The sequence below is a fragment of the Centruroides sculpturatus genome, unplaced genomic scaffold (assembly GCF_000671375.1).
Source record: "Centruroides sculpturatus isolate CEXI.00-Female unplaced genomic scaffold, Cexi_2.0 scaffold1234, whole genome shotgun sequence".
In the NCBI taxonomy this organism is placed as follows: domain Eukaryota; kingdom Metazoa; phylum Arthropoda; class Arachnida; order Scorpiones; family Buthidae; genus Centruroides; species Centruroides sculpturatus.
Window position 1 is genome coordinate 26,723 of NW_019385398.1, and position 26,298 is coordinate 53,020.

Consider the following 26,298-nt stretch of genomic DNA (forward strand, 5'->3'; position numbering starts at 1 on the left):
AAGTGCAGGTATCACTTCTTTCTGGCATCCCTGCAATTCTATCACAATACAAACATCCTAGTCAACATTTCTGTCATTAAGATAATAAAGTACAAAATTATACTAATTATTGTATATGCTCATCATCCATTTAGGTCTGGCATTTTCTTAAAATTAGAGGAAAATCTAATGGCTTATGTATCCCGCTAATTTTATTATTATTATGCAGACATTTCAATTTATCAAATACCACCTGGAATGATGGTTATCTTTGCTATTTCAATCTTGAAAGTGTAGAATGTCATTCTCCAAATAACATATACTTTTTGTATCAATTTAATCAAATAGCTGATCTCTTCATTTGTTTGCAATCTTTTGTATGTTTGGTCTTTTATTGTGATATGTGAATTAGTCTTTTCTGTTTGAGGTTTTGGCACTAACTGTTGTCAGTTTGTATAGATATCTCCAATACCTTATTTTTTCTTGTTTTCAGAGCAAAATCATTAGCATCCTTGTTGGAACGATCTGGATAAGAACTAAATTGTGAACCTTTGTCTCTTCTATGAATGACAAAAATTTTATTTGTGTTTTTAATGTTTTACCTTTTTGTATGCTTTTACATATTTGTATTGTACAGTTCTTTTGTTTTTATCCTTATATTGTCTACTTTATTGCAATATACTTTTTATAATAGTCTCTTTTGTCATGTAATGTTCATCCTTTTGTATTCTTATGCAGTTTACTGTTATTGCTACTTATTTTTCTTTCGTGATCTTTTGTTATAAGCACTGGCTTTTGAGGGAAACATCTTTTATTGTCGTCAAAACATGGCCAATTATACTGATTAATAAAAAATAATTATGGTCTCAAACTCTCCTACAATGTTATTAACACCAAATATGTTTGCCCATACAAGTCATACATTATCTAATATTTTAGCTGGCAGTACTTTTTATTAAAATTATTTAATTCTAATATGTATAATTTATTATTTTAAGGACTAAAATTATTAAAAACATTAACAACTGAAAACTAAAAGTTTCAAATGATTATATTTTTGATTTGCATTCTTTTGGTACTCGTGGTTTCCAGTTGATTGTTGTCTGACAAAAATCGATTAAACATTCAAAAGTATTAGCAATAAATCATTTTGGCCATATTAATATGGTGTTCACTATTTACTATTTTATAAGACATAAAACACAACTTACCACACTGGAATGATATAGTAAACACTTCAATCAATATAGAATCAAGCCCCAAAATCTCCAATTGCAGAAAGATGTTAATCAAAAAACTTTTTCAAATTAACCCTTACTGGAAAATAATTTAAGGCTTTTGATTGTAGTGTTTACTATTTTATATTTTAATTATTATGTCAGCATTACTCATCAGTAAAAACATATTAAACTTTCAATTGCAAAGAAACATTTTACAGCCAACGACCCAGACGCATTACTGTCATTCAAACAACCAGATTTTAATCTGGGTCAAACTCTCAGAAATTTCTTGAGATGGCTTGGCTCCCTCACTAGTAATTGTATTGCCTTATTCTACAAACCTGGTCAAATCCTCAATGAGTACAATAAAAATACATTCTTAGTGTCCACAGGGCAAAAAAGTTAAAAATAAAATAAAATTTGAGAAATTATTCAAATAATAGTTCAGTCAAACCCCAATTTATACATTTCTTGAAGGTATGTTCTTTGCAATTATACATTAAATATTTTCTGTACAGTACTTCTCCATCATAAAACACTTCAGTTATGTTTTATATTTATACAATTTTGAACTTATATATCATACTTTTTGGTAGCCTACAGCACTTTCTCACTTATGCATTATTCACTTTGAAATGGAAAAATTTTGTATATTTCTTGACAAAAAACTTTTGTTAAGAATTATACAGTGTTAATTTGTGCCATGTTGTACTTTTCTGGCAACTACATTCATTCCAAAATCAATTCAAAAGTAGTTTTTTTTGTATGTTCTTACTTGTACAATATTTTTCTCAATTTGCTTGAAAACTGTATAAATGGGAGTTTGACTGTATTGCTAAAAAACCAGGAAAGACACAAAACACATTTGGGAAATTAATTTCTCATATTGAAAAGGAAGAAACCAAAACTCATATAAGTTTAATCCTCCATTTACATACTGTATTACCTTAGTAGCAATATCATTCTAATATATATAATTGGACAGAGAAAATGACAAATGCGGAGGTTTTGGGCAGGCTGGGCTTGAGGAGAGAGTTGCTTATAAATATCCAACAAAGAAAAGTACGATATGCTGGACATTTAGCTAGAAGATCAGGAGGACAACTGCTAAAGATGGTGATTGAGGGACTGGTGGAGGGTCAAGACCTAGAAGAAGACCCCGAAAGACTTGGAGAGACAACATTAAAAACTGGACTGGAAAGGATTTAAGAGAAGCCTGGAATAGGGAAACATGGAGAGGAATAGTTCATCAAATGCAACCGTCTGTAGAGAGGATGCCACTGGATAGATAGATAGATATATAATTATTGGTATTTGAAATAAATGACAATTTCAACATTAAGGTTTAAATTAACCCTACATATTTTTTACAATCCAAAATAAAATACTTCTATAGAAACATCAATAGTGTTGCAACAACCTAATCCAATTTTTACATTTATAACAATTACATAATCACATTTAATGAAAAGTGAAATTAAAACAATGACCTCATTAAATGTTTATCTCTACTTATATCTAGAAAAATAATATTTATGTCATTTTTTTAAATAAACAAAATAAGCTCATTACAATCATTTTACAAAGATCAATGCATACTTTCCTATCATTTTAAATTCTTATAAAATTTAATAAATTTGTGAATAAACTCACCTTTATGTCCCAACATAACAGCAATATGTAATGGTGTATTTCCTGAAAAAAAAATAAATTTAATTATATTATTTATAAATAATCTGTCAAACTGACAATCTGAAATCTTGCTGAGTAAGAAATTCAGTTACAGTAGAGCATCGATTATCAGAATACTAATCAACCGAAACATCGGTTAACCAAAATGTTCCAGTCAGCAAATTCAAATTTCTGCTAGTGCTGTGACATTGCAGCACTCTTTTCCTCCCTGCCAACCTAAACTGTAGGTCTACTTTAAAGTACTACTTTATATAAGATATGTATTTATGATACAAAATATATACAGTACAGTTTTGTGTTTAATATATTTTTTCGTAAATGATCAGTAACATGAAAAATTCCAGTCCCAAATTGTTTCGAATAATCGACACTCTACCGTATTTATTTTCACTTCGAATTTAGTTTAACTTTTGACTGTACGACTTATTAAACTGAAAAATAATCAATCAACCATTTTCTCTCAGAAATAAAACTACCAAATAACGAATTACATAAATGAACATTTTATTTAAATTATTCAATTTGAGATTGGGTTAATAATTGAATTCAAAACTTCAAAACTCAAAAAGATATTTCCTACCAAAATAAATCTATTTTAACTGTCAAACAATTTATGTTTTATGCAATTTTGAATGAATTTCCAAATAATGGCCAGCATTTTTCCAAAATTCTCACAATATTCAGGCTATTCTAAGATTGTTCAAATAAAAACTGCGGAAGTTAATTAAAATTATTATTTCTCGTGTCATTTCTTTCTTGTATGTTGACTTTTAATGTCATTTCTGTTATACTTGATCCAATGACATACAGGTACCATATTTGGATTTCTGAAGTTACATGAATATATATATAAACATCAATAAGCCCAACATATTAATAACAAACTAAACTATTGATGTAATTAATCAGACTATTTTTCACTATTGTTAATAATTATATATTAAGTAATTTGGTATTAAAGGTATGCTACTTGTTAGTTTTCAACAAGAGATGGCACCTAACATCTACCTCTCAAGTTAATTAATATTTAATTATTAACAGTAGTGAAAAATAGCCTGATTAAGGCAATAGTTTGATTTATTACATGAATGAGTCAACACTATTCCTATGTACAAATCTTGTTCTTCTAATAAAGGCAACATCCTCTCGGTATATCATTCAATACTCAAAAAACATTTGTTTATAATTAAGTCAAAATTTGCTTGAATGTTAATGTTTGAATTGTTTTAATTTGAATTCTCTTTTCAAAATAAACATTCCTATATGCAAGTAGGGACAATGTAAGTGTGTGATTCAGCAGTTTAAAACTGACTTGTGAGGCTTTTGGGCCGAAATCTTCAAATTTCAGATCTATACGTTTCCATGCTTCATCTGTCTATACCCTTCATTAATCTTGAAAAGAGTTAGAGAGATGAAAATTGAGACCAGATATGGAAAGCTTAGAGGTCAGAGACCCCAATTAACTATATAGAACTTTCAGTCTAGACTGGAAGTTTGAAAGTTATGTAATTTTTTAAATTAAATAATTAAAAACTGCAGCCCAAAATTGTAACAATGGGATGAGAACCTGCAACTCACACTTACCATGTGGATGCATTGCCAATTACACTACTCGGACCTCTGGTCCGATCTTGTCTTCCAGTACACAGTCAAACCTCTTTAAAATAATACCCTTTATAACAATAAACCCCAGTACGATGATAGAACTTCCATAATCTCAGCTGAAGTCCTAAACAAATACTGCAATTTATCACCTATTACGACGATAGTAAAAACCCTGATACAACAATACAACTATTGGGATATGTTGACGCAACCGATGGCTGACTGATGCGTAAACTGCGTGGCTCGCTAATTGTGTTACCTACGAAACCTCCCTGCACTCCAGAATGGTTTGTCCACATCTAGCTGATTGGTGACAATGGATGTGGTAGTGGTGATGATCGCAATCCTATTATGAAGAACTGCAAGCATGACCAATCACGAAGAGTTTCCTTTTCCCGCCAAACAAGAGCTTCAGCTAGTGGCCAAGAAGAAGAAAATAGCGGTACTAGCAGGCTGCAAAATAAAAAAAAATGGCAAAAGCCCCCAAACAAATAAGTTTAGAAATGAAGTTAGAAGTGTTCAAAGATATCGAAAGTGGAATGAAGCAAATAGAAGTTGCAAAGAAGTAGGGCTTCTCTCAGTCAACTCTAACAAGATTTTTAAAGAAACAGAAGGAAATTGAGTGCAGTGTAGTAGATGGAAACACGGATCCTTCTCGGAAACATCTGAAGATTCCTACTTGTGATGTTGACAGTGCAACATTTCGTTGGTTTACCGAGATGCGAGCACAGAATGTACCAATAAATGGGTCAGTCTTGTGCCAAAAAGCAATGCATTTCGCAAGGATGATTAAGACATATGAAATTTAAAGCTAGCAACGGATGGCTGCATTGCTTCAAACAAAGCCATGGCATTATCTTTAAAGTTGCCTCAGGGGAAAGAAAAATCAGTGTCACTTGAAGAAGCATACATAAAAAAACTAGCACACAAACTTATCATACATAAAAAACTAGCACAAAAACTGGAACTGTATACTAAACAAACAACTTAACACCTAAATTCAAATTCCAGCATATAATGAACAAATAAATTTTAATGTTCAAACATTTTTGGCTGTCTTTCAGAGGCCCTCATCAGGAAAGAATGCACAAAACAGAAAAACAGTTCTATCTTTTGAAAAGTTTTAGCTTTCGAATGTAGCTGTGTTCCAATTTTTATAAATTTAAATGATGTTCAATACAAAGTTTGTTACATATTACAATGTAACGAAAAGGCAATACACGGTAATACGTCTTTGCCATCTGTTATAAAATTTTAATTAAAGGAACTTTTTATATTACTAATTACTATAAAATGGCAAAAAGCTTAATTTTGAAGGTAGACACGAGTTTTATAAAAATTTGTAAATGCTAATAATGAATAAAATCTTCATTAAATCTGTCCCACTCCAGACAGAACATGTGACTTCCCTCTTTCTCCCCACTCTCTCAACATTTAATCACCAAAATTTAGTAGTATCAATGTCCCTATTACACAAACTCACCTGCAAAATTTCAGAAATTTTCAACAAAAAGCCCAGAAATTCTTAAGTTTCAAAGTGGATGAACATAGTCATTCCACACAAACACTCAAACATATAGGAAAAGAAACTCCGACTTTTTTCATTTCTTGACATTTTAAGGTAAGAGTAAAACATATAAAAATCTTCACGAGTCATTTTTTGACTAATTGCCATATTTTGTTTTTATATAACTGTGAGCCCACAGGCCTATCTATGGCCTGAGCAGAGGAATGAGCAAATTTTGCACAAAATTACAATTTTGTAATTTAATTTCTTAATGCAATTGTTATAAAAAAAACATGTCAATAGTTGATCACAATCATTTTCCCAGGCATCAAGCATAAAAGATTGAGATACAGAAGTTCCGGGCGGTCGTCCCATACGAAGTCCAAAAGGAAGGTGAATAGATTAATTAGTGCCCGGAGTAATCGACAACTAGGTGCAAAGTTCAGTGGACCTCCACAAACAGACTGTCCCGGCCCATGCAAGTCAACGATAAGAAGACCCACCATACAATTGCCAGTCCTCTTCGAATTCCTCTCTCTCCGATTGAACGAATGTCATCTAATTTGACCAACAAATATTGAGGTATCTATAGATTACTGTAAATGCTCTCTCAGAGGAAGTAGCAACAGAGCTAGGTCATCAGGTCAGCATGCGAGCTGATTAGAAACGTTTGTCACTCCCCTCTATAGAAGTGTATATGTAACCTCATTTAACTGCATCTAATCTTAGGCTTAGTTATATGTATCATAGGTTAGTTATATAATAAATTCTTGTTGTTGTCTGTTAAAAACCTGTCTCCTGTCACTCCAGAACACAATCACCTGTCGATTTTCCCAACTCCCTCGCCACTCGAAAAAAAAGCCATCCCAAAGACAAAGTGGGTGAGTTTTACCAACTCGACAATTAGAGGGCTCTGTCCCCTCATCCATATTCTCACATAACAGTCAGAAAAGTAAAAACAGGGACCTATTTGATTTTTATGAAGATTTTAAGCTCTTGAAAGCTGCAAACAAGAGAGAGTAATCATTCATAATAAAACACAGGATTTTAAAAAAAATTTATACATTTTTGTCTGCTCAATTTTTATTTGCTTTAGTTTTCAAGTTTTTGTAATTTTTGTAACAAATAACAATTGCCTACTGTTTTGTTGTGTTATAATTCCAGGAAAACTTATATTCTGTATCTATATTCATTACTGCATTTGTTTATCATTTTCTAATACATTATATTTTGTAACTAATTCTAATGACTTGTCTCAAAATTTTTATAGTTCCTTTCATCATTAGAAACTATTGTCTACTAAACTTTTTTGGAATCATCTACTTAGTTTGTGCAAGACAATTTGTGCATCATGTCACGATGCATTTGGACAAATCGGAGAACTTGTAACATAGCAGTTCACTTTAATTCCAGGATTACATAATCTGATATTAGAAAGAATTAATGAACACAAAAATAAAGGAACTCTCAACCTGGACTTGCAGTCTCAAAATCTCAAATTACAAAACACAATTTAAAACGCTATTGGTAAATACAGTTGAAAGAGTTCCAATTACTCAAAACCAATTGGTTTAATCAAGTTAAGCAATCATTTAAATCTGTTAGTAGCAGATAAAGATAAAAGATTTGTGTTATGCAAAAACCAGGATTTCCTATCAAGATCCAATGAATTCCTTCAACAATCCAAATCAATTATACTAAAAGAGAATCCGACAGCAACTATACTAAGGAAGATACATAAGATTATTGCACTCACAGGGGTAGCAGCTTCTTTAACTGGTTTTCTTAATCAAGTTTTCACATTATCCAGGCAAACTGTGTAAGAGCACTTAGTCAACAAAGACAAGAAACAATAGTGTTTCCTCATGAATCTTGGCCAGAAGATGTGCAGTATCCAAAAGAAGTTCTAGTTTTAAAAATAATTGTCATCAGAAGTCACTACTTCTGATTACAATTCTTTAATATATTTTAAAATTGTCATAAAACTTTAAAACTTCATATATTTTGTCAATCTCTTTATACCAGACATTTGATATCATTTGAGTCTGAATGTAAGTGACCTCAATCCATATTACTTCAGACATTCTAATTCTAAACTCTATAACTTCCCAATAAATCAACAAATTGAATTTAAAATAAATAACTTTTACTAAAATCCAGCTTTAGAATGTTTTACAGAACTAACATTTACAGGTTATTTTTATCCTTTTTCAGGTTCAAATATTTTTAAAGTTATAAAGAAACTCAAAAACATTAACTCTGTAAAGCATTTTAATTTTCCTCATATAAGACATTTCACTTAGTTTTCCTACATCTTTTATTTCATTTAATCAACATAATTTAAATTTTTTAAATATAAACTACCAGTACTTTTAAGTGTTGGCAAAACCAATGCTCCTGTCAACTTTCCTGTAAAAATTCATTTATGGAAAATCTTCAATTGAAACAATACAACTATATTGTAGGCTTAAGTTCTAACCACTCTTTTCAGCTAGAAAGTTATTTCTCTCCTTATTCTACCTAACTGGCTACATATATGGAAATGTTACTTTCACCTATAACCGAAGGGACCTCCTTGATACATTGACTACTCTGGCAATAAAACTAGGTCAAATTGGGTCTGGATGACCTTTTACTTCTGGAGAAAACATTTTTGTTAAAGAAAGAAAAAACAACAAAATTAACTCCGTACCAGTATTGACAGAGACTGAAGTTTTCAGAATCACTTTGTTAATATTGCCTCGGACAACAGTGGTTCCGTCAATGTCATCCAAGACATTTTGGTTTGTCAAAACCACAGACATACCAACAAAGAAAAAGGAATTACCAAAAGATTACTATTTTTAACTTTTGCAGTAGTAGTAACTTTTAAACATGTAAACAAGTGAAAACCTTTTTACTACTCTATTCTAATCATCATTAAAAACACTAATGTCTCAGTCACATAACCAATGTTGTCATTGAATTAATCATATAGTGACTTCTCTACAATATTGCTTCCAAATAAAATGCGACTTCAACCAATGCCATTTTTTATGCAAAAGAAGGAATATTGATATCATAAATTTCTTTATAAATTTGCTCCATATTTTTAGAGAGGGGGAAGAAACTTATTTAAACACATGAAAAACAAAAATAGATAAACAAAAATAAACAAAGTGATAATTTGAATTCTTGGCATTCTAACAAATTCTTTTTTTCAAAAAGAGACAAGAGTTTTGGACAATTAGTAGAATAATTTAAGTAATTATCTGTAGAAGATTAATCGTTCTATTAATCATACAAAGTCCCATTTCAATTTGACTGTATAAAAAGTGAAATTTTCAAGTGCATTATGATGATGCAATTGAGATATTTCCTTTTGATTTAACCTTTCCTGTTTCTATATATAATAAAACAAAAAAAGAGAAAATGTACATTTTCTCACACAACTTTTTTTTTCTACTTTCAAGAGAGGACTGTTATATTATAATCCCTTCAAATAAATTTGCATTCTAAATAAATATACATATTATATATGATATTTAAATTATAAATTAAACTAAAAGAGTCGGAATAAACATTCTGTAACTGTTAACATATAAAATGAATAATAATAATAAGCAATTTCTGATATTGATATAAATCTAAAAACATAGCTGCTAGTAAACACAACTTCTTAGTTTCTAGAATGTTATCATAATTTATACATCACATTCGTGAAGTGTACACTTAGCAAGCAAATTAGCACTAATTACTCAAATTATATAAAGATATTAAAGTTTGAAGAGATGTGTATAAGTAATAAAGAAGAAATTATCATATTATCAGCAATATAGATGTAGTATAATAATCAAATAAATCTAAAAATCTTTGAGACAAAAAAAGCTTTCACATTTATTTTAGTTTTGTTCAATTTAAATTTTTATACTGCAATTGTTTATTATTTATTACTTATATAAGCTGTTTGACAAAATAAATACCGAAAGCTATTTGAAGGGGTGAGCATGCAAAATTTGTCATTCCAACAACAATTCAATTTATTTTGTGTAAATAATTAAAAGTAGGAGTTATGTTTTTATAAATATTAATAAGATGAAAATTAAATAAAATTTGTAACAAAACTTCAATTTATTTTACATAAATATTTTATATTACAAATAGTTTCTATTTATTTATCTTTATCTGGATTACTGAAATCTCACTGTTTTGAGATCATGTAAAATAAACTATGTAAATCACAACTGCATTATTATTCTTTGTACACTTTATGCACATGTAGATAAAATGAATAATAAACAGAAATATTTTTTTATAACTGCTTTAACGTTTTCATTATTATATTCCAAATAAATCAAATTCTTAACTGTCATTTAAGTTAATCTATGTAAGGTGGGATAAAAGAAAATTGTCTAATAAAAATTCCTGAATGAACAAAATTACTAAATAAAACACTAATTAAAAATTAAAAGCTTTTGGTCATATTTTTAACCATCCGTTCAAAATCGAAGAATTGCAGATTATTTTAATAACGTCCATGGTTGTACCGTTAGAATGTGCTCTGTATCATTAAGGCCGTCCTGCCATTTGGCCCGGTGCCAGACTCCTGCTCGGTTTTGCTCTCCTGGCCAATTCGGTATTGTAGTGCACTGCGCTCTGTCGGAATCATTGTCAATCAGAGTTTCAATGCTTTGTTTATATTTTTAGAATCTACTCTTAATTGACTTTTTGTCTTCTTTACTTTTATATTTATAACTGGAATTTTGTACATCTCTATTTCATTTTACTCAAGTGTTTTTTACTCCTAATCTGTTTCATCTAGTTTCTATTTCTCCCCGTGGCTTTGAATCATCTTCTGCAGTCTTGCTAATTATCTTAATGGATTTTTAATGAAATTATTTTATCATCGTTTTGACGACAATTAATAAAAAGTCCACAATGCATTTGGTACATCTTACAATTCAAATAAATCAAAAATTGTAATATACACAAATTCAATATTGGGACATCCATATAAAAGCATATAACATTAATGAATTAATGGTTTCGTATTCACACTGTAAAAAGAAAAAACTGTTTCATTATGTCAATTGATATGCAACGCCAACTGAATGAAGCAGATAACTGAAGCTTCATTTTGGAAAGTGAAGCAAAGAAAAATTAATTAATAGGTCTGAAAAGTATTAAAATTGAAATGCTTCAAGTTATTTCTGCTTACATAGAGCTGTTTGCATGTAATGATTTGCCAATGTTTCCTTTATCTGCAATCTGATTGGTCATTATATGGCATTTTGCATTTGGAATCTCTGATTCTTGCAAAATTAAACTATTATAAAAGTTTTAGAAGTGTCCAATCAAAACTCATACAAAAACAGCTGACAACTTCCAGAATAAAAAAAAAAACTATGAAATTGATGATGTTATCATTTAATAAGTCTCTTAAACTTCTTTAAAATGATGCAAAAACTGCAATACAGATTAGTCAGCAGTTACCTGTTTGCAAAATACTTGGATTCATTTTCAAGTGTCATTTGTTGTGTAATGCTATGCCAACATTAACCTTGTGACTGCTTTTATACACCTTGTAAGTTATCATTACGGGAAAGTGAGAATTTTCTGTTTCTGGCAAACATTTGTATTATATTATTTGTTATTTTATCAACAACAATTAAATTTGCCTATTTTATAATTTTTAATATCATTTTCCATAATGTTAGATAAACATTAACTATACACTGGTACTTCTGGATGGATTAGAAAGTACAGAGAGAGAATGCTACTTTTCAACCAAAATTTCTATTCATAAACTTTGATTTTATCACAGTTAGCAGCAAGTCTTTCTCTGCTTGCTTAATACAAGTCTATGTTATTCAATTCAGTTTCCCTGAAGTAAAAACTAAGTTAACATCAACAACCAATCAAATGATGACTCTTCATTTAAATTACAATGTTCTTTTCAAACATATTTAATCTGATGATGATAGTTAAAGTTATCAAAAACATTTGTTTATCATTATATTTTTTGTTTTGGTAGAGTTTTTGGTTTTTTTTTCCACTGTTTGTTTAATATTATTATTATCCAGTTTCTGCTTTGTTTATGCTTTTACTTTGTTTAGTACAGATCTAAGCTAGGCCTTATTTAATTTCAAAATAAACTTTATTTTCATAGTTATATTACACATGACGAAACTTATAACAGAAATCACTGTTTTCTATGTAAATATTATAGGGAAATAGGTAAGTGAACTTTACAAGTATGACATCGCAGTAATATTTTATATATTCTGTCATATATGATAGGCAATCAAATATAACACAACTTTCCTCTTGCAAAATCTCGCACCAGCAATAGATACAGATATTAGCATTTACAGTTAACATCAGCATCAAAATTTCCTCAAAGTGTGTTTAAAATACCAAATATTTATGTAAAGAATTTATTCATCCAATATATTATAAATTTTACAGTCTAAATGCTTTTGCATTTTTAATACAAAGTTTTAAATGAATTTTACACATTCATGAACATGTATTTACATAAGGGTGCATTTTGTCTTACATTGTAATTGCTTAACAATAATGGCATGTATTTATGTTTAAATATTTAATTACGATGACAGTATGTTGAGCATTCATTTAGATTTGACAAAACATTTTTATATCTATAATATTGGTATTTTTAAACCATCCCAAACAAATGAAACAAACAACAACAAATAAACCTTTGAAATTCCAACAACTCAAATTTATTTGGAACAAATGTTTTTGGCCACATTTAAAGGCTTTCTTACTTTGTTCCTAACCTAACATCAAAATATATAAACAAACAAAAAAAAAACAACATAGAACAATGCAAGAACTTAAAACATTAAAGAATTTATAAAATTTAAACATAATAGCCAAAATAAAGTAAAAGTAACAAAAAGCAAAATTGAAATTAAAACAATTTTTGAAGAAATCATTGTTAAGGAATTTCATATATCAATCACTAAGCATAAGAATTTTTTTGACATTCTTTGTATTTACAGATGTAACTCTCTGAGGATTTATAGATTTCTAGTTCTTTTAGCCATTTTAAGTCAGAGTTATTAATCTTTGAAGGGCACCCATCCAAATTTTCTTGCCTTGCTCTGTGACTTAGGAAACTAAGGCAGTGACAGGTTGCCTTTTCTGGACTGTCATCCCCCATTTCCTGATCATTGCTCATTCAAGGAACTTTTTTGTTTGTTTAGGTATTTTGATGTTTGTTTGGAAAGAACCAGAGGAAAGCCTTTAAACATAAGGAAATAAGGATATTTTGTTATGACTTGCATGTCCAATTGATTTTTCTACACAATACAAATAAAACTTGTAAGCAGTGAAATTAATTTACTATATTTTTATAAAAATGAAAACAAACACTTTAAATTCAGTTAATTTCCATTTTCATTATTTGATATGGGTTATTCATCATTAAAGCAAAACAATTGTCAAATTATATTGGTATATATTACTACTACTACTATTATTAATTAAATGCTAAGTAATTTGGCACTAGGGGCAGGCGTTATGCACCATCTCTTGCCAAATTTAATAATTACAGTTAAATTAATATTTGGGTTATTCATTATTATTTTGGATGGCTTTTAAATCAAACAAAAAAAAAAAAATTTGTTTTCTAGTGTGAGAAATAAATAATTACAGAAAAGAAAAGGCTTAAAATAAACAATAATAAATTATTTGATCAATTGCTTTCCTTTAGAAAAAGAAAGTGTTAATTCATCATTTTTAACACCAAAAACATTGATTTTGTCATTGTCTGCTTTGATGTGTGTTATATGCCTCTTCCATCTTTTGAAAATTTTTACAAATAAAACTGCAAGTGCAAAAACTATTTTTTGACAATTACATAAAACAGAAATTAAGATAAATGTATATTAACCTAATTAATGACACTGTTTTTATAATATGCTTGATATCATACTGTTCATAACACTACAAAGTTTTTTTATATCAATAAACTACAGAAAAAACTTCCAAATCAAATTACAATAAATGCACAGAAATAAGCAAAATATTCTTTTAAATTTACACATACTTCATTCAAATAATTTAACAAGAAACCAACAAAAACTTAATATTAACATTATTACAAAAATATATATATAAATAGAAAGTAAGTGATATTAGAGACTTGGCACCTTAATATCTTCAATGAGATTAAGATGAGAAATATATAATGAAAATTTCTAATTGGAACACAATCATCCATCTATATGCAAAAGTTATAAAATAATCAATCAAACATGAAAAATATATCATCCTAAATTTATTTTATACAGCCCAATCTCTATGGTACAATTGCAGTATTTTGTAAATTACTAGCAGATATATTTATTGATACACTAGCAATGACAATTTGCACATCTACTCCTCCTCCTCCACTAGAATTGGATTTTTATCATATACCACAAAATGATTACCATTGTTTAAATTTTTGTTAAGATTCCATTTTTGTTTAATACAATGGCAATATGTATTGCTGAAAATGCTGAAATCTGAAAACACATAATAAAACATTGCAAAGTAGATGCCAACACATAATTTTGTATGTATGTGTTTTATGTTGTTTTTTTGGGTGCACAGAGTCAAACACCAAGAAATGCAAAAAAGGGGATCAAAATTTGACTAGTTGTCATACTTTTATGTTATATTCTATAACAGATGAGAAAGTAAAATACTAAACTGTCCAAGTAATACTAAGAATTAACTTGAAATTATAAAATATTTTTCACTCAAAAGGTACCAATTTCTAAATATTTTGGCAATCAGAAAACTACAGTCATCTCCTAGCTCTCAGAGAAATGTGATTTTATCTAGCAACATCTTCAAACAACAGCAGCATAAACCAAACTGTAAATTATAATAAATAATGTAAACCATTTGAACTATCTCCTTCATATATATACATACATATATGACTATATCTAAACTCTTAACTATTAACTAATTATGGAATTTTTAAAATTTGATACTAGTTTCTTCAAAAAGGATGATTTAAAAGAAGGCAGGTTGAAGTCACATATCAAATCTTTTGTAAAAAAATTAATCACATTTATACATATGAAAGCTGATTAGTACCATATTTAAAACAATTTAAAAAAAAAACTAAAATTTATTCAATCAGTTTTTATATGCACGATATTTCTTCGAGGGTTATTTAAACCAAAATCTTTACAGAAGCCGTTTAACTACTCCTGACGGTAGTAGTATGCATCATATTGTCAGAGGGAAAAAATATCTCATGATATTGATTGCATTATCATTCAAGGTTACTTCTGCCAAACACAGTCGACCGAGAAATAAGCTTCATGAGAAACATTATGGAAAAAAGTTAGTTTAGAAATAATTTTGGTAATAGAAATACTGTTTAACACCAAAAAACTCAGTTTTTATTTGAGCTTTAAAAAATAATTGATATTAAATTTTGACCTTTAAGGACTTCTGCTTCTTATAATTATTGTTTTTTTTTATTTTCATTTATTTATTTTTGAAATAACAGTTCTGCACATAAATATTTGAATGCAGTAATTACACTTTGGATTATATCGAAGTTGACAAAATAACTGCAGACTGCATCCGAATGTACTTTACAAATAGAGGATGGCCGGTTTCTTCTCAGTAACTTAAATCTAGTTTAAAATCAAACTTTTGTTCAATTGATATAATTTATTTATGCATGCTTTTTAATAATAATCATTGAAGTAATTTGAGCCATTATCTTTGTAACATTGTGAATGTCAAAAAGTTTATTTTCTAATGTTTTGAAATACAGATTTTCTTCTTTTCTTAATTAAGTGAATGGATATAAATTCATTTGATAATATAAAGTTTTTAATTTGAGAAACTCCATTAAGGAAACAAAAAACAGATAATACTTGACAGTGTGAAAATCCTTAGATTACCTCAGACATTTTGTCTTTCTTAGATATTTTCTACCAAATTTTTATTTAAAGATTTAAAAAAAGCCTTTTAAATTTAACTTATGGTTTCATTTTGATTTTTTACAATAGTACTAAAAATTGTTTAAATATTGAACTTTAACACACAGAAAATATAAACTTAAATGCTTATTTAATGCAGAGAAAGTATTAATATTTTCAAATGGGTGGAGTCTATATTAACATATTCATTATGTGACATCACATACGCATGCGTGACATCTTGTCACGCATGCATCCTTGCTAAAAATTCCAATATATACATATACTTTGATTAAACCGTGTTTTGACAAGTTTCATTTTAAACTGTTCTGCTCAATACACTCTCAAACTACAATCTAGGAATCATTTTAAGTGTGCTTCCATAGAAACAAATTTTAACGACAGTAATTTAATAAATACAATTTCAAGTAATCTTTTTATTTATGAATATATTTAAACATCTATATTTTTATAATATAGATGTTTAAATACATTCACCAAATGTGATTAAAAAATGCATTTATAAACATACATACACAATATTTTATTTTTATATAATAATTTTCTTCAACTTTCTAGTTTTGGTTGGTGGTATCATTAGACGTGACTACAAAGTATAAAATTTGAACAACAGAATACTTTTATATTGTACGAGAGCCATCAATTGAGACTGAAATTTTATTTCAAAAGGACAAGACACAAATCACAAGATCGTCAACCTCAAAAATGTAATCTTTAAATAACTCTTTATTGTGCATGTAAAATAAAAATAAGTAGAGACAGGAACATTTTGATCCAGACGATCTGCAATAAACTAAACAAAAAACTTGTTATGGCAAATGCATTAATGACATGTCTGCTTTATATAGTGTAGTGGTTTTAAGATGTAAAAATTGACTTATAAGGTGTTCCACAAAAGTATAGAACCACTACAAATTTATTATATCAAGGTTAGGAATTACACACATATGATGTAGCTACCTTTCTTATATTGTTCAGGATTTATGAAAACATAATTTGTTGAAACTCATAGTTTCCTATATCACAGCAAACAGCATAAATTGTAAAAAAAAAAAAAAAATAGATTTAAGCATCATAAAATTATAGAATTGACTAGTAAATGATTGCAAAAAGCATTAAATACTACAAGATAGTTTAATTTAGTAATTTATTTGCATACCTCCTTTACTAATAACACCAAAAATGCAATTTGGCATGCTATCAACAAGGTTTTTTTTTTTGACCATTGTCTCAAGGGAGTTCCAAGTAGTGGCAATTGCTCGTTTGAAGTGTTCAATATCGGCATACTGATGATTTTGGTCATAAATTCAGCCAACCAAGATCCCCAAACTTTTTCTATAGGATTGCAATCAGGAGAACAAAACTAGCCAATCCGTTTATTTTCAAACCACTGTTTTGTATCTCATGATACATGGATAGATGCATTGTCCTGTTGAAAAATAACAGGAATTCTTCTGAATCTATGTTTGTATGGCAGCAATTTATTCTCCAGAACTTGATAGTCAGCACTGTTCATGTGACAGGTAACGAATGCCAAATCCAATTTTCCCAATGCAGAAAAAGTACCCCAACCCATAACACTCCCATCACCAAAGTTTCATTGCAAAAAGTACTTGGACTCTTTTCATAAATCACGCCAGTACAACACTAAACCATCTTTTAATTTTTTTTCCATCCAAAAAGATTACCTATATGACAAAAAGGTTGTTATTTTTTGTGCTAGCACGATAGGTCTAAACGAAACAAAAAACTTACCTTATTCTATTGAGTGGCCATATTTTTAATAGCAAAATTGAGTCAGGCAGCTTGGTGTTCAGGCTTAAGAGCAGTGGCATTTCTCATTTAAGAGTGAATAATGTTGTTGTTGTGTAAAACCCTTCAAATGGTTTCGTGATGTTCTTGAATACAAAATTATCCCAAATTTTGTGTGTGGACGCAGTGGAATTAGAGGCTGCATTAATAATTCGTCTGTGGTCTCGTGGGAGAAGCTTTTGAGGACATACTTCTACACTTTGATCCATAATTTGCAGCATTTGACAAATAATGCTGAACTACATTTTTCAAACACAATACTATTTGCTACTGTCTGATGACTTAAACCAGTGCTTCTCAAAGCTACAATTTGCTCTTTCTCAAAATCTGTTAAATGAGTACCACGAGGATTGATAAAAAAAAAAAAAAATACAAATAATTCACCATTTATCACACCGGAATTACTAAAAAATTTTACACACCTGAACCATTTACGGTGTAATGATGCAAAACATTGGTAAACAAACGTTTTCGAACCCCTTCTGGGCTCTGCTTCAGGTTCCAATGAAGCAGAGCCCAGAAGGGGTTCGAAAACGTTTGTTTACCAATGTTTTGCATCATTACACCGTAAATGGTTCAGGTGTGTAAAATTTAAAAAAAAAAACATACTTTTAACACTTAAAACTTGCAAGAAAAATGGTGATTCTATAATTATGTGGCAGTATTCTATATTTATGTGGCAGTATGTAAATTGATTTCATCGCTATTCCACAGTCAGCCACAAATTAGTTTCCTAAAATTATGTTTTTATAAGTTAGGTGCTGAATTATTCATAAAAATGTCTAGTTCTTTCTATTAGTGTATGTTCTATGTAATTTTTGAGTGGTTCTAAACTTTTGTGGAGCAGCTTATCACAGATCAAAAATGATAGATTTTAATGCAATTTATTAATTTAATATTAGAAGTACTTAAAGTTGTAACTAGTACAATTAAAAACAAGATTACTCTGCATTTGCATTTTTACTTTACAAATAATTTGATTTTAAGATGTACTCGCTATTCAAAAGCAGTAAGCATTTCAGATACAGCAATGTTTCTTTTCATTAAATTTTGCAATTTATATCATAAATGAAATTTTGTAAAAAATAAATATCAACAGGAAGAAGACTGACTGATTTCTCATCTTTATTTTCACAACTTTTGATCTTATCAATAAAAAATTCAACATTAAACAATAATAGAAAACAATTAAAATTAGTCTGATGGACAAATATTTTCTCACAACAAACTGCGGCAAGAAAACTTTATTTTAATAGCTCCTTTGTATACCACATATTAATAAAACTAAAATAAAATATCAATAAAAATCACTTTAAATACGATATAATTAGATTAGAAACTCCAAAGCACCTTAAATCCAGCAAAGAATAGAAATTGATTGAGAAAATTAACTTTTTAGACCTTGTTTAAATGTTTCATCAATAAATTTTTCTGTTCTTTACTGAATTTAAGGGACTTTGAAGTTTTTGAAATATCAACATTTTGACAGTTTAGAGGCCAAGATCATTAAATTTCAAAGACATTTTTTGTAGATAAAAGTAAAGTTTGTTTATTAATTATTATAACTTGTACTTAAAGCTGAATTTTACTACTTGTGACAGTTAATTCTTGAGGGAGTGTCTGGTATATTTGTACTAGTAGAGTTTACCGCTTTACAAGTATCGAATTGTAAAAGAAAAAAACCAATGGACTTTTACTTGATAAAAATTATTTTATCCACAAATATTTTAGGCTAAACCTTTATTAGCTGCTTCAAATAAATATTTAAACAAAAAAACCAATGGCTTCTTCACTTGAAACTTAGCCATCGTCAACGCTCGACGACGACTAGAAAATGACTAGTCAAAAACATTTGCAAATTAAACTATTTCCAACAAGTAAAGTTTTAATTCAATAACACAGTGGCTCCAGACAGTATTTATGCTGCATTGCATTTTCTTTTGAGAATTCCCAATCATACACTTTTTATTTTTAGATGGCTATCGGATAAATTGATGTTAGAACAAATGCAAACTGACGAACCTTATATATGACATTCCAGTGTAGTTTAATGCAGATAAAATACATACGTTTTCAATCTACATCATGCTAATGTATTCCATTTTGGAACATTAGCCTGAAGAAAAAAAATTAATATAAAGATAATAGTTTATTATAGAACATTAAATTTTGCTATCTTTAAATATGAAGTAACAATAAATTTGACTCTAAATTTACGTTACTTCACACTTAAAGTAATAAATTATAATAGCATTAATTGTACTGAAAGACATACCATCACAAAACAATATAGCTCAATAAATTTATCAGCACGATAAATTCCCAATCAAGCACGACAAACGTAGTTAATTCATACAACCAATAGATTATTTTGCATACATTGCTACAAAAATTATTACATTGAAAATTTAATTTTTAATATAATACAATTTTCTCTTTTTTTTCAAATAAAAAATTTTACTTTTCCTGTTCATTTTTATGGATTGTTTTAATATATTAGTTTATAATTAAAAATAAGTAAATCTTTTCAAGATACCCACACCTTCATTCGGTCACCCTCTTACATCGATCCACTCGAATTCACCTTTTTGACAACCGTCTCGGCAACACACTCGAAACAAATGAAGCGATGGCTCCCAGACACAAACTCCTCGTCGAAGCCACCGAAATCGGGCATCTATTCCGTCACCCAAGAACAAATGACCTCTCGCCACAACAAAAGAATCCGTAACCCACATTCTAGAATTCTACAGGCTTTGTTTACATTTAGAACCGAAGTATGTCGATCAAGTCAGCCAGGAACATTTGTCAATTTCTGTCTGGCCGACAACGGCTGCATTCAGCAGACTCAACTGTTGTAACTGAGCAAATCAGTATCTGTTACATAGCAATCTGGATCTGCCGAATAAAGTGCGACATTGATTTGGTCTTATTGAACAGAAAGCCTTATTGGTCAGTTTCGGCTAGCGATATTAGCATAAATGAAAGATGCTACCAAATGTGACTTCAAAACACCAAACATATTCCAAAAGAGTGCTACTGTAGAGGGCGTTCAACAGAAAAAATACTCAACAGCTCTAGAACTGTCGAGTCTGCTAAACGCAGCCAATAATAAAGTAAAATCTCCTCGACTCAAATAGAATCAGACAGATTTTATTGTATTATTGTTCTTATGTATATTTCAATTTCTTTAAATAAAAAAAAAGCACTCGGTAGGTCTCAATGCAATAGCTTACAAATTTCATGTCTCCAATCAAAATTTCTTTAATTCAAATTCTTTGCAAGTCAAAAGTTTTCAAGGTCCCCCGACACCAATTACATTACTTTCGACTTCCCCGGATCGGAATTTTAACATTCCATCCAAAGCAATTCCGATTATCAAATTTCTACAAAATTTTTGGTTTGTCGTCAATCTGTAAACAGCATTCCCGTCCAAAGAGAGAGAGAGGACATCTCACTTTATCTCGCCAAGACGTACGATACCCGCAAAACCGTTCGATACCGCTAGCCACACCAAACATTTATCCCATTTATCACGCGGGTCATTTAAAACAAGAAACCACCAAAGACTCTTTACGTGACGCAAGGTAAAAATAGAAATCCGTTCGGAATCGGCATTTTTCACTCCGTCGTTCTCCGACTCGAATCCTCGACGGAAAACGAAGGCAGAGGTAAGCCGAGCTTCCACGAGGCACGTCCGAAGGCCCGGCCGGAACCAAACGCAAACACGGCACTCCGCGGAAAACGTCGACGCAGAACCGGACGGAAGGCGACAAGATTTTCGAAACCGCCGCCGTCGGGTCCTCCGTCGACCCGCAGCCGTAAGACTCATTCCGCCGTCTCTCTCGACCCGTTTAAAGAAAAGTCAACACGGGCGACTATCGTATTCCGCGATACGCTTTTAATTTATCCAGTTTTAAAAACGTCAAACCGGCAATCCGTAACGATAGCACGGAAACGCGAATAAAAGTAAATAGAGTCGATCTTCTCGTTAAGTAAACTTAATTCGATTTGGAAAGGAAGACGTCGCCAGGCAAACAGCTCTAGAAAACGGCGTCTACCGGTAAAAAAATAAGATTTTACGACGTTTCCGACGGACGAGAGACTCGTAAATCGCAACCGTAGGAAATAACGCAAACGGTAAGGCCGCACGAATTTAAAATCCCCGTGACGTTGGACTAACTCCCGCGGTAAACGGAGAACGAACGGGATAATTTATTAACCGGAACGTCTTCAGAGTTTCTGGCTTCGACCATTAGATAATTGCCGCGAACCGCCACCCCGACCAAAACAAGTGCTTAATTATCGCCGGTGCCGGACGGTCGGAGGGGGACGAGGTCGTCCCCGAATAAAAACCTACCGTTCATGTCTTTCTGGGCCACGTCGTGCGTTCTGAGTAGAGATGCCACGCGACGAACGTCGCCGGAAAATACGCTTTCGTGAAGCGGATAGCGATTCTTCACGTCCGCCATCTTCCCTGCTCTCTTTTGACATCGCACTCCTTCTGACGTCACGTTGACTCTACCCGCCGCCACCAGATGGCACAACGAATTCCATCGATTTTTCCTTTTTACTTTTTTTTTTTTTGGCGAAAATTCGATTATTTTGTCAACTTATATTTTTAGATTAATAATTGATCGTTTTATCTCGCTTTCTCGACTCGTTGCCGCGAAGTGACGATTTCCGGAACGTGCGCGACCTTTCCGTGACTCTGGCCGGATTTCGAATTTTCGGTCGGCCGGTAGTCGCCGCGTCGCGTGCTCGGAAAATTTTAACGCCTTTGTTTAATTAAATGAATTTAAAACGTAAATCGTAAATAAATAAAATTATAAATCGGCGGAGAAAAAATTTCAACGTTAAAGTATAGACTATCGAAGCTATTCGTTGCTTTGATCGCGCCCGTTTGTCTTTAGTAAAGTCTCGAAAACATTCTCGTCTTTCGAAAACGAGAATGTTTTAGAACGGCAGCCATTTTTGGTACGCGTCACGTCGAAATTTTACGCCGAGGAGCAGTGGCGACTTATAGTTTGGTGGGGTTGGGGCCAATTTAAATTAGGAGTCTGGCGTACGGTGTCGAAATTTCACTCCGGGGAATGCTTCGGGGGAAATATTTTCTCATAAAAGATCGGTTTGGGACTCTTGTGTGTGGCCGCCAAGGGGAAATGCACTTTTATTCCCATAGGATAACGCGCCACCGTCGAGGAGATAAAAACGAAAGGTCGCGGCACCATACAAATTATTCGAAAAAATGTTTGAGATGTTTAATTTTCCCACAAATAAAAACATACTCAACATTGCAGATTCGACAAGTCTAAATCCGCAGTCGGTTGCGGTTTTTTTTTCTTTATAACTTTTTCCGCCCTGTGGGCACTAAGAGGGTCTCTTATTGCAAGCCCATTATGGGTTCGGGCCCACAATGGAGCTGCCGGGTGCCCGACATATCCGAACGGACCCCCGAAAAATTCCTGAGGATTTTTCGACCCGTTCGGATTCGATCCTTGGGTCCTCCAGAGCGGTAGGCTGCTACCTCGACCGCTCGGCCATCCGCGGTGAGGAGAGATAAAGTCCCAGTTTAGAAATGTATTATTGGGCTGCAATATAGAAAAAAATTGTAGACCTATAAATTCCCACTGCCGTCCGTCTGTTCGTCTGCCTTTCCTTAATTTCGAGAACGGAGTTAGATAGATGAAATCCGAGACCAGATATGGAAACCTAAAGAGCAGAAGATCCCGATTAACTATATTCGAACTTCCGGCTTTTATCGGAAGACACATTATTTTAATTCAAAATTTTCCCGAAAGGAATTAGATAGATGACCGGCACGACTCGATTTCTAAAGAAAATGTGTAATGTACAGGGGCAAGACACTGATAATTTGAAAGCGGAGAGCATATATTTTCAATTAAATAAATTTAAAAAATATGATTAAAAATTGCAGCCCGGCGTTATCACCACGTCACAATAAAATATCCTCCAATGTGCCGAAGAGAGAGTGAATGGCACCGGCGCAGGACGGAGCCTACCAATGACATATATAGATATACTGGTCCTTGAGCTACGCTCTCAAATGCAATTAATGTGCCAGGTTGCCGATAGTTGGCGTTAGAGTCGCACTACGGCGAGAAGTTGGTTTATTTATTTGGTTAGTAGGTAGTTTTCAAGCATTTCTGTAGCTTTTTTCTACTGTTTTGTCAAAAAATCTTATTCGTAATTACATTTTTTAACTTTATATCATGTATAAAGAAAGAAAAAGCATATTTGGTTTATAAAAAAATTTTAATAAGAATAATTTGAAATTAAGGATGAGGTTGTGGATTAAGGTTTAAATAGAGATCTGTTTAAAACTGTTATTAAAGTAGTATTTATAATCAGTCCTTTAAAAAAAAAGACAAAAACAATATCTGAGTTAAAACGAGAAAATTTCATATCTTTGGTGCACAAGAATGCGACACAACTGAAAAATTTCCAATTTCGAGTTTATTGTAAGAAATGTATAGCAAACTCCCCATATTTTTATGTGGAAGAACGAACACTAATATTTATTTCCAAAAAAGATTTGAAAAATTAAAAAATCCAAGATCACGACAAAGCCTTGCGGGAAACAGAAACTTTTAAAAAGCTGTTCTGGAAGAACTATTTTTTGAGTTGTGTCACAATTCTTGCGCACCAACGATATATTAAAAGAATTTCGAACGATTTTTGTTTGTGTAATCGCGCAATACGTATTACTTATAATACGTATTGTGAGATTATTTTCATAAACAAGTTCTTGTCTTTGTTTCACATCAATGTATCTATTTTAGAATTAAAATAAATAAATTGTTTATTTTTGTCATTTGCACTATTTGTTTATAATTTTTATGGATAGATAGGTTCCTTATCATCGAATGTCGCGCACGCCACTGATATTTAGATAACATCGCGAGATTCCGGCATCGAAACTGAGTGATTTATGTTCCGAAGTAGGCCCGGAATGTGTATGTTTGTTTCAAATTCTTCTATAAAAAGATTTTCACATTTTCCAATAAAATCACAAAAAACTACTCGTCGCTTATACTGTGACATTTACTCGGAGTAAAAGCGATCTTCTCCCACGGCTGCTATCTCATTTTGCAGTGGCGCTAGTGAAATGTAAACAAGATGGCTACGAATCGAGGATAACCTTTTAAACTCTGTGTCCCCGGTGTGAATATAAACAGGGAGATTGTTATAACGAACAGAAAATTTTCTTTTACAAGTGTCCGGTAGAAAGCAAATGAATAAAAGTAGATTTCGAAGTTAAAGATTGGAAAGAAGGTATAACAAATCGATTAATGTCAGCTCAGCAGTTGAATAAAAAGTCTCTCAATTTAAGCCGTGACTTATTTATCCTACCATATATAAAAGACGCTTTGAAAAGATTTTACAGCGCTTTAGCTTTATTTCTATTTTCGTTATTATTTTGAAAAAATTTTAGTAATTCACAAACCTACTTCCAACTTTTTACAAAGGAATGTTACTTTTATTCGACAAGTTTTTTTACAAAATTAAAGAAACGGGAGAAAGCGGATGTTTCTTCCTCCAACAGTACACCGCCAACAACGGAAACGCTCGACAATGCCTTCAAACAATTGGTTACTTTCGATAAATACGTCACACGCGTCACGTCTTAACATTAATCGATTTCAATTACAGCGTTTCGCTTTAAAAATAAAATTGATTTTATTTTGTATTAAATAAAGTGATGAAAATGATATTTACGAATTTCGAACGAATTCATTCAGTCTAATGTTATCCTCGAACGGTTCGAACAGCAATTTCTATTACGCAACGTTCACTCTTATTTTTTTCGTAGCTGAGCCGAAAATGTGCGGTACTTCTCTAAGCAAAAAATTTTTGCCGAGCAGATACATAGACAATGTTATTTTTCATCTTTAAAAACTAAAATAATTAATTACGAAGTAAAGCTTAATTGAACAACGTTTCGTATATAAAGAATTTAAAATTACAATACAGTATTGTTCTAATATTTTTGAGGCAGCCATTGTTATCGACATTTAAAATTATTGAATCTTTTCTAATCAATCGCTCGACACGCTCATTTTTCCAAATTCAAAACTTGTTGCATTTGAAATGGCATTAAGATTAATTAAATGCCGTTTCCTTTTAGTTTAAAAGTTTCTCTTCCCTCCACCTGGACGTTATATTCTGTAGTTGTAACAATGAATTTAAAGTGTAGAAGGCGGCATTATTAACTACGACGAATCGGTTTTCGTCCTCCCAATCTCTGGATCGGGGGACGGCCAAACCGCGCCAAGGAAGGGGTTTACAAACATTTAAACTAGACCCCATTCGATAACTTATGTCGTAGATGTATATATTAATATTCATATTTTTTATTACGGACGAAGGGGAAACGGAAACAAATACAATAGTTCCCCGCAATTTAACTAAAAATCTTGTCGAAATTGAATAACGCATTCTAAGCCGAGGTGGATCCTTAACGTTAAAACACGTGATTTTTTCAAACTAAAATTACATT

General features: G+C 31.2%; 1 protein-coding gene across 1 annotated transcript in view; it reads right to left on the reverse strand.

Annotated features, from left to right (window-relative positions):
* The window catches only part of LOC111638530 (ankyrin repeat domain-containing protein 13C-like), a 49,011-nt gene extending 26,714 nt beyond the window's left edge, over nucleotides 1-22,297 (reverse strand). Inside the window, exons 1-2 of the mRNA XM_023384246.1 lie at nucleotides 22,138-22,297; nucleotides 2,853-2,894 (exon numbers count right to left, since the gene is read on the reverse strand). Coding sequence (XP_023240014.1) covers nucleotides 2,853-2,894; nucleotides 22,138-22,249 — 154 coding nt within the window. The 5' untranslated portion in view covers nucleotides 22,250-22,297. The remainder of the gene's footprint in view (nucleotides 1-2,852; nucleotides 2,895-22,137) is intronic.
* Between the last annotated feature and the right edge of the window lie 4,001 nt (nucleotides 22,298-26,298).